Source organism: Dendropsophus ebraccatus, chromosome 13, assembly GCF_027789765.1.
Source record: "Dendropsophus ebraccatus isolate aDenEbr1 chromosome 13, aDenEbr1.pat, whole genome shotgun sequence".
NCBI classification, from domain to species: domain Eukaryota; kingdom Metazoa; phylum Chordata; class Amphibia; order Anura; family Hylidae; genus Dendropsophus; species Dendropsophus ebraccatus.
Window position 1 is genome coordinate 17262075 of NC_091466.1, and position 10326 is coordinate 17272400.

The window sequence follows — 10326 nt, forward strand, 5'->3', positions numbered from 1 at the left end:
TTTACAAGTAGAGCTCTATCAGATTTGCTTTCTAACATGTAACACATGGACAGATTTATTGATGCCATCATAGGAAAAAGTTCTAGAGATTAGTGAACGCAATCCGAATCCACAATTATATTATTACACAACCATGACACTTCAGAGAGTTAAGGCCCGAGTACACGAGACTATTATCGGCCGTATTTGGCTGTCAAGGCCAATAATTGCCTCGTGTAATGGAATACAACGGTCAGCCAACATGAACTAAGATAGCAACGATCTGCTGCCGTAGACCCGAGGAAGAGGAGCGGCGGCAGCAGAGCACTGCTATCTCTAGTGGGCTACCCGGACAATTTAGTGATCACCTGGGCAGCCCCCCTGCACCTCCCTGCGGCCCCCCTGGCACTCACCCGCTGACAGCACTTGTTTACTCCTCAACATCGCTCCTTGTGATAGGGGCTTTAGGGTACTATTATTTGGGCCGACTACGGCTCGATCATTTTTGTAAATGGGCGCCGATCTGTGAGATCGGTGCTCGTTTACTGGACCTATTAGACGGCCCGATAATCGGGCAGTAAGGGCTGCATGGACATCGTTACCAATGCCCATGCAGCCCTTGCCAAAATACCTGATACCTTACCTCTCCCTGCTCCTGGTCTTCTCTCCTGTGCTTTGCGGCTTCCCAGTCCTGGCGCCTGCAGCGTCGGCCGGGTATCGCTCCGTGCAATAGGCCTCTTAGGATCTGTGATGTCCATGTTGTCTTACTGCACAGAATGTCTCTGTCATATGTTAGTAGTTTGTAGACATGGCCAGTATATGGACCTTTGTTTTATGCCACATATAATGTTTCCAGCCAAGGAATGTGCCAGAAGCTTTTCCTGCTCTATACAATAAACAGGACCATAGACTGGGCTGGTGGCATGTCTTAGCATTGCTATGCTTTTGATTTAGTACCTTTTATCGTTTCACATGCAGCACTTCCCTATACACTCAATAGGCGATTTTTATTTCTTTTTTTCTTTTTTTCACGCATGGGGCCTGTAGATGACAAGCAGTTCAGGCATATATAAATGCTTCAGTTTAGTGGATACGTAGAGGAAATAAGGACATTCATCTGTGCCAAATATTCTTGTTTCTGGGGAGTTTGGGAGTGAGAGCTCTTGGCCAAACATATGTATGACCATTGATGTGTGCAGTGGACATCAATATGCAGGGGAGGATTAGATCTTGACAAGTGAAGAGCAAATTTACCGAACGTTCAGGTTCATCTGAACCCAAACGCTTAGTATTTGACTCCGAGTGGCTGGAGAAGTTGGATGCAGGGTGTCCTGGAAAATTTCAAGGACTCTCTAGGGCTGAATCCATCTTCTCCAGCCACTGAGAGGCAAATGCCGGGTATTCAGGTTCACCCATGCCAGAAAATTTGGAGAGTTTGCTCATCACTAATCCTGACGTCCTAGAAAGAGACCTCACACCCTTATGATATACGTTGTTAATCAATTACCTTTCTTTCTATTTTCTGTGCAGCCTGAGGAGCTCAGAGACATCATTGAGAAAGCAAGAGAAATGGAGCAAAACAACGGGCACTACTTTGACACCGCCATTGTGAACACTGACTTGGACAAGGCCTATCAGGAACTCCTCCGACTAATCAATAAACTAGACACGGAGCCACAGTGGGTCCCATCCTCCTGGCTGCGGTGAATAGAAGCGGATAGTAACAAACCCAGGACAATCATAGTTGGGTCTAATACTCATGCTGAATATTCAAGTGCTGAAGAACACGTTTAGTTCTGTTTTTTGCAACGTTTGTTTGAGTTAATCTAGAAGAAGGCCAGAAGACTTGGCCCAGTGTAGAAGCGCCAGTTCAGGTTTAGTCTAGAAGCTGCGTTACCCCTGATCCATGTGCAGGATGTCTTCATTGCCACCAGCGGATCGTTCCGATTCCTGTGGCGGGTGGTCCATGCCAGGGTAATGCAGAGTGATGATAGTGTGGAACACAACCCTGTAGGCCTGAGACCTCCCCGGGAAGGAGGACACGTTTACAGACACCCATTGACCTTCTTGTAGTAGGTTGGAGAGTGACCGCAGAGGTTGGATATAACCTCTTCCTTACTGATTGATAAAAACCAGACATGGTTCCCCATTGGGCAGCTGTTCTGTTGTATACAGCTCCTGCATAGTAATATGACAGTGTTGCTGCACTAAATGTATAAAGAATGTACAAGCGAGAGAAAAATCACTGGGATTTCTCCTACATAACTGGATGTACAGATAAGAGATTGTGTTTTAGCAATATACTTTACTATACCTTCCCTCCTCCCATCACATATCACACACAGGAGGGCGCCCATTCTGGCGCTGTTTTTTATCAAAGAGAAGTTAGTTTTTAATGGCCTGGGACTTTCTGACATTCCATTTTATAGTCGCACTTGATGCCAGCAGTGATTCCTGTTTTACAAGTTGCAATGAATGTAAACATATTCTTTTCTCTAAATAAACTTGGGCTACGCAGTTTCACAGGTGAATATGTGAAGTATGACCTTCTTCTTCTTCCACATAAGACGCTCGGCCATGGGTTCTCTTATACAGAAGAATCTTACCCATCTCTTCCATTCAGGTTAGTGGGAGGCTTTCTAGTATACAGCCTGCAGAGGCCAGAGGACTGTCTATGCTCCAGAGGAACCTATATATTCTTATGTGACTGGATATAAAGTATATGATGATACTGATTACATTAGGGTAGGTACAGTCCAGTTACCTGCTGTATAAGGTTATGTTCACCTCTTATTTTCCCTTTATGTTGTATAGATTGGGGAAAATCTGATGTTTCCATCAAACATATTAAAAGCCTGTTTGGCAATGTATACCAGCCTGGTGGTAGCCAAGAGAACAAACTTGAGTTTGGATATACTGTATGTCTCAGGAAGTGTTGAGTGGACTTGGGACTTTGGTCTGGGTTGGGTAACTTCTCCAGACCCGGACACTCAGCATTTGATTCCCGGTGTCCCGGTTGGATGCAGCCCTAGAGCTGCCAAGAAAACATGGATACAATCATAGACTATAGGTTGCTTCCATGTTTTCCTGGACCACCTAGGGCGGCATCCATTTTCTCCAGATGCTGGGAATCAAACGTAGAGTTTTCAGCTTCTGAGAAGTTGCCCAACCCTGACAGTTTTCTCAAGTCTGATTAACCCTAATCCCAGGACATATGGAAGAAGCAATGTGAACAGAGCCTCATTGATAATACTGTCACTAAGTCACCCCTAGGTTTTATTTAGACTCCATTTTCTATGTAAGGTTCTTATAGATTAGAATGTTTGCATTTACGCAGTAGATTTAATCCTCTTTTTTTTTTTTTTTTTTTTTTTTTTGTCCTTTCATATAATTCACATACCTGCCTGACCAGTAAAGCGCTAGACATTGGTGCCATATCACTCTCTATCTCTATATACCAGCAGGGAGGAAGTAAAGGGCTGCAGTGATGCTGGTCTATTGAAGTCAATGAAACCTAACAGTATAGATCGCTGGTGTAACTCTTGTCTAGAAGCTTAGGATGTGACGTTCCGTGTCTAGATAATAATATATACGGGCCCTTTACTATTTATATTCTTCAATATTGGCAGCTTTTAGGGCACGGCAAAGATCAGTGGCTCTGGTTTCATCTTCTATATGGGCTTGTCAGGATTTGGCCCCATCCAGTCGAATGGAGGCTGAGCTGTAATACCAGATCCAGCCCATAGAGAAGGGTGGCTTCACTCCTGGGGAGGGGCCTGCCCATTTATCAATACATTTCCTAATTGTAGCTGAAAGCGTGTGACACATCTATATAGTATAATGTATATCTGCTTGTGTGTCACACACAGACACTGGATATGAGGCTTCAGACTGTATGTATTATACATTGTTCAGTATTACTCATCTGTGTATATCTGTATACTCCTAGATATAGGTAGGAACATCTCAGCTTATAATGAAGGACATGTATATAGAGGTCACTGATAATATTATTCTCCCAGAACCGGAATATGTATTTATTTCACTCCATTACCTATTGGTCATATCATCTGCCATTAAGACCTAGGCCCAGTCAGCCCATAAAGCCTAGGTTCACCTTTGGATGCCATTACAGTCAATAAAGACTCCATTGAAAGTTCAGTCACTGATTGCATTACAGTATTTATTATATAGTGATCCTTGGTCACAGACTGTACTACACTCCAGAGCTGCATTCACAACGCAGACTTATTCAAGGAGCCGTATACTTTCCATATACAGAGAGTAGTGACCATACCAGGTGTTGCAGCATATTCCACTCACTGTGATACTATATACAGAGAGTAGTCCAGTTGGAAGAGAGATTGATGGACCCAATCAATATAAAGTCTTGGAAAACCCCCTTTAACTGGGACTAAACCCACAAAGAGCAAACCATATAATCAGTGTGGATGTGTTATCGTTCTGCTAGTGAGGGCGTATATGTATAGGAAGTGAGAATGTGTTATTGAGATGGATCATCTTTTAGGAAATTACTTCTGATTTTCCCCCCTCCTGTTGTTGTTCTTGGTAATGTATGGATAAATTGACAATTGAATCTGAGGGATAGGGAGATGCCCACCTGACCTCCTGACCCAGCGCTGATGGTGTCAGACTGTGCAGGGGCAAATATTATTGTCAAGGGGAGTAGTGACAGCTAGTCATCAGATTACTCATCTATTTCCAGGAAGAATAATAGAGGGATGGCACAATGAGTTCTAATGACTACAAATAAAAGTATTTCCTTAGCTGTGGATTTTACCAGCTTTGTGCATGTTATACAGATAAGAGCTAATGTCTGTGTATATGTACTCGTTGACTGTGAATCTTCAGTGACGAGGACTCCTCGGAGCTGGTCTGGGGAGATTTTCTGGTTCCTTACATCAGTTTTCCCAAACTTGCCCTCAAGGAAACCCAACAGACCATGTCACTTCTGAAAAGGGAGCTGCCATTGCTGGTAATGATGCCTGGATGATGAGTCATCAGGGCGGTCCCCAGCAGCTTTACCCCGCCCCACTGGCCCTGACTGATAGATCTCTTCCTGTTTGGAGCATAATAAGATACCCATCAATAAAGGGGGCCTGGGGACCATTGTAATGGCTTGTGGTGCAGAAAGTGTGCAAATGATGCAGGTTCACTGCTTTTATAGGACATATGTACGTCATAGATGAGGTGTCTCGACTGTTTGCATTGATGGACAGCTGCTCTATTGGTCCCAGTGCATCAATGCATTATAGCTGCTCTATTGGTCCCAGTGCATCCACGCATTACAGCTGCTTTATTAGTCCTGGTCCCATCCATGCATTACAGCTGCTGTGGCGGTCCTGGTGCATCCATGCGTTACAGCTGCTGTGGCGGTCCTAGAGCATCCATGCATTACAGCTGCTGTGGCGGTCCTGGTGCATCCATGCGTTACAGCTGCTGTGGCGGTCCTAGAGCATCCATGCATTACAGCTGCTGTGGTGGTCCTGGTGCATCCATGTGTTACAGCTGCTGTGGCGGTCCTAGAGCATCCATGCATTACAGCTGCTGTAGCGGTCCTGGTGCATCCATGCATTACAGCTGCTGTGGCGGTCCTGGTGTATCCATGCATTACAGCTGCTGTGGCGGTCCTGGTGCATCCATGCATTACAGCTGCTGTGGCGGTCCTGGTGCATCCATGCATTACAGCTGCTGTGGCGGTCCTCATGCATCCACATCAAGCAGATGTTGGACCTGTTTGACTTCTGTGATCCAGCTCTTTTAGAGTCTTTATGGGAAGTCAAAACATGGCCTGTTGGGGTTCCTATATGGACAAATTAAAGGGGTTATCCAGGGTTAGGAAACTTAGCTGTTCAAAAAACAGCACCACCCCTGTCCTCAGGTTGTGTGTGGGATTACAACTCTGCTCCATTCACTTCAATCGACCTGAGCTGCAATACCACACACACACAGATGACAAGTGCGGCGCTGTTTCTGGTAGAAACCAGCTTTGTTTGTTTCCTCAACCCAGCAACCTTTATAAAGCACTACTCTATATACCCTGGCTCCTATCTCTGAAAGAAGTACACAGTATACACACATATATATATTAAAAATATTATCGTCAATGTACATCCTACTTGAGCTACCATCCCTTCCCCCCCCAAAACCTATTTATTTCAGCCATTATGGGCCATGCAGACACTGGATAATGCGCATTTGTACTTACACTGAATACTAGTAGGCGAGTTACAATACGGGGGGTAATAAAACTGGTGCAATGGAACAGTTACTCATTTTTTTTTTAGAAATTGAAAATGAAAGAGGAAATCTATATTCGATATATCTATAGTTCACTAGTTTTCTATTTTTCAGCACAGATTGTATTATGAGGTCTTATATATGACGCCATTTTGCTCTCATCCTGATAATAATATCCTCATGAGTTACATGGAAGTGTTTATGGTCATTGCTGAGCACCATTGTGGGGTGTTAGTTATTTGATTGACTTGAAGGGGCCATCCCATGACCTGTATATTATATCACATAAGATGGTATATGTCTTCAGTTGGAGCCATGGAATCTGTGTCTAGATGTCGCTGTTAAATGCCCCCTGGTGGTGTAACTAGAGATGAGCGAATTTACAGTATAGAACAAAGTGAATTCCTGCTCCCCCATCCCGGGTGCCTGGGAAAGCTGGATCCAGTCATGGGAAACTTGATGGATCCAGCTTTTCCGGGCACCTGGAGCGGCATGGACTTTAAAGGCTGATAAGCCTACTGCCAACCTAACAAAATGCTTCGCTCATCTCTAGTTGTAATGTTTGCCTCTGAGAACGTCCACCTCCTGAGGTCAGTACTGGTGGTCACACATGCCCAGTGCCAGCGTCCAGATCCTCTGGTATATGAGAGGTGGAGTGATTCCTGCCATTGCACAGAGCAGTAGAGGCGTCTTCTTCCCAGCACTGGACACACTAAGGAGGGCGCAGGGGGCACCACAACGTGTATATAAGCAGAATGTCTAGATACAAAGTCCATGATTCCACCTAAAACGTACATGTGACCCGACATAGAAGTGTAATTGTGGCACAAGCCCTTTAGTCCTTTCTCTCTTGTGGAAAGGTACATATCCGGTTTTGGCTTGGCCAGGTAAAAGATGGCGTCACATAATGGAGTGCAAGAAGCCTTAAGGATTTTATCTTCCTCTTGTATCTGCACTGTGTATGGATGAGATGTCACCAGCTGCACAGCTATGTATAAATGTAAGATTCTGTTGTAGATGTTGAATAAAATCACTGTTGTACATGTGAGTTTTCTTTATCACTAGAGCAACTGTCCATCCGTCTATCCATCATTGCATGAGAGACGTGTATGAACAAATGGATATCTGGCTGTTTCTGTTCCTCCTCATAGAGCCCATTGTTTCACAGGGTAAATAGTTGCCATAACAAAAGGGCAGAAGCGCTCCGCTGAATGTTTTGCCCCTTTCCGTTAGGCGCTCCTGAGAAATGCCATTGGTTTACCCGACCTGCAGAAAGTCTCAAGGCTAGAGATGAACGCAACTCAAATTGTGGCTGAAGAAGTTGGATTCAGCCCTAGGGAATCGAGGAAAACATGGATACAGCCCATGGCTATAGGCGGTACACAAATGCCAAACAATCGGACTCAATCATGTGCTCACCTCTATTTAAAGGGGTTATCCATCGCTACAAAAACATGGCCACTTTCCCCCCTCTCTTGTCTCCAGATTCGGTGGGGTTTCAAACTCTGTTCCATTGAAGTGAATGGAGCTTAATTGGAGACTACACCTGAACTTGGAGACAAGAAAGGGAAAAGTGGCCATGTTTTTGTAGCGCTGGATAACCCCTTTAAGACTTGTTCCAAAATGTAGAGAAAGCAATCAGCACTATCGTAATATGAATTAGGTCCTATTTAGATGTCCCGTCTGGAGAAGCGTGCTTACGCATGCTAAACAGCTGTCACATACGTTTACCGCATGGTGCTGGCGTCTCAGTCGCCCGAGTGGACTGGAATGGTTTGAATGAATTTATAATAAAAGTCATGTTTTATGGTGAGTGCCCTCTAACCATCTTCTGTACTTATGTTGTAACACTGAACCCTTTAAGACATGTAGTACTGATTATGTCTCTAGGCCTTGTTTTAGCACACAAACCCCAATCAATCATGTCAGAAGTGTTGAAAAAAGAAAACAAAAAACAAAACTATCCTGATCTAAAATAATTTGTAGCGTAAGGCTATGTTCTAACAACGGCCGTTGTTTTAAATGCAAATTGCATTGAAGTCTATGGACAACAGGTGGAAATAATTGACATGATCACTATTTAGATGACCATTCAATACATTGTGTTAAACCCAGGGCTGTTGCTTACATTGACTTCAATGCAAATCATTTCATTTTAAAAACATTGGACTTTCTTTTCATAAAAAGTACATTGTGTGAACATAGGGTAAAAAACATTTACCAACTTTTGTTCCTGGTACTTAAGAAGAAAACAGGTGTTTTCTGTGATATACAATCAGTAGAGTTACAGTCATACATATTTTCTATGGCTTTTGTTTTATTCTTCTAGCTTTAAACATGCATAACCTTGCCCCATCCTACCCCTATATAGCTTCACTTTTTCTGTCTATGGAGCTGTGTGAGGCCTTATTCACACAGCCCGTTAAGTTGTCCGTAATCACAGTTCAACTTAGAGCGCATTGATATACATTAGGCTATTTACACAAGCCATGTTAATTTTGATCCGTAATCCATTCCTTAAAAAAAAAAACAAAAAAAAAAAAAAAACCCCGTCCTAGTGCGGATTGTGATTGCAGTACGTATTACTACTAGAAGTCTAAGGGATCCGTATTTTTTTATGGACGTCATGGACCAAATCTATGAAAACTAGTACTATTCACATTTTACGGAAACTGATGCAATTACGAATGCAAATACAGAAGATTTTCCATGGATCAAGGAGGAAAAAAAAACCAGGAGGTTTTGCGGCCGAGAAAAATTACTGAATGTGTGAATGAGGCCTTAGGGCTCAATTTTTAGGACATACAGCAGCTCGTAAGTACTGAAAGACTTGACTGGAGCTTGGGACATTTATTATGTCAGGAGCTCCTAAACAGTTTAAAAGTTCACACTAGTGTACTGACACAGCCACGTGGCTCCAGCCATCATAATTAATTATGATGCTGGGAGCCCCCAGGTCCAGTCTGCAGAACACAGTCTGTGTACGGACAGAATTCCGTGAATGACTCATAATAATGTGACACCTCCTGTTCTGTAAAGGCCCTATTCCACGGAACGACGATCGTTGCGTCGTTTTTCTTTCAAACATGTTGAAAAACAAACGACTGTGATAGCAGCGATCTGCTGCCGTCGCTCTGTGGAATAGGAGCGGCGGCAGCAGACCACCACTATACTCTAAGGGTCTAGCGATTACCTGGGCAGCTCCCCCCCTCGTTTGCTCCTCACTGTCGGCCCGTGGAATAGGGCCTTGAGGAAGGATGTCTTTTCTCTGATGTTGAATTATTCCAATAGTGGGTGTAGGATTGGAGTGAATGACAGTAGTATCACAGCTCCATTGTTCTCCAGATAGGCGTAGATGAATAGGATCCACACAGACGGACGATAAGTTTAGAAAGGAAAGAGTTAAAACCACTAGAGATGATTGAACATCGCGAAATGTTAGATTTGATCGAATTCGAACCTTCTGCATTTGATTCCCGATGCCTTCCCGTTCCGTGGGGGAAGGTGGAGACTGCCTGAGTACCGCCTGGAAAACAGGAATACAGCCTATTACCTAGGCTCTATCCCTGTTTTCCAGACGGCACTCGGGCTGCCTCCTCCTTCCCCCACGGAATGGGAAGGCATCGGGAATTAAATGCAGAAGGTTCGAGTTCGAACGTACCCGTAAATTAGTGCTGTTAATGCTCATCTCTATATCCGGCTAGGTGATTCGTGCCGTGCAGTGCAGCAGCATTACAGCAGGAGGTCCAGAACTGCAGGGCTTAAATGACCCTGCAGTTCCCAACACATTGTGAACTGGCAGTAGAGGGACCCATGTACATGTGCACTTGCTGAGATTTACAGCAGCTCGGAGCTGACAGATTTCAGCTATGATTCGCACGTGCAGAGATCATGCACCCTCCACACAGCCACCCTCCCCTTTCCTGGGTGTTAGTAGGGTAGACTGCAAAAATACTATGGGGGAAATTTATTAATGCTTACACCAGAAAACTGGTGTAGAAAATCAAAAAGTCAAAAATGTTTGCACAAGAAAGGAAAAGTCACAAATCTTTCAGTAACATGAGGAGCGCAAAAAAAAAAAAAAAG

General features: G+C 44.0%; 2 protein-coding genes across 3 annotated transcripts in view; both read left to right on the plus strand.

Annotated features, from left to right (window-relative positions):
• PALS1 (protein associated with LIN7 1, MAGUK p55 family member) overlaps window positions 1–2702 on the plus strand; it is a 43821-nt gene extending 41119 nt beyond the window's left edge. The window contains exon 14 of one of the 2 annotated variants that reach the window (XM_069950904.1): window positions 1510–2700. In XM_069950904.1, coding sequence (XP_069807005.1) covers window positions 1510–1686 — 177 coding nt within the window. In that variant the 3' untranslated portion in view covers window positions 1687–2700. Of the gene's footprint in view, window positions 1–1509 lie in introns of both variants that reach the window. The other variant, XM_069950903.1, reaches the window with a different exon arrangement.
• Window positions 1–10326, plus strand: part of EIF2S1 (eukaryotic translation initiation factor 2 subunit alpha) — a 465302-nt gene that overhangs the window by 425560 nt on the left and 29416 nt on the right. The gene's annotated exons all lie outside the window — the stretch shown is intronic.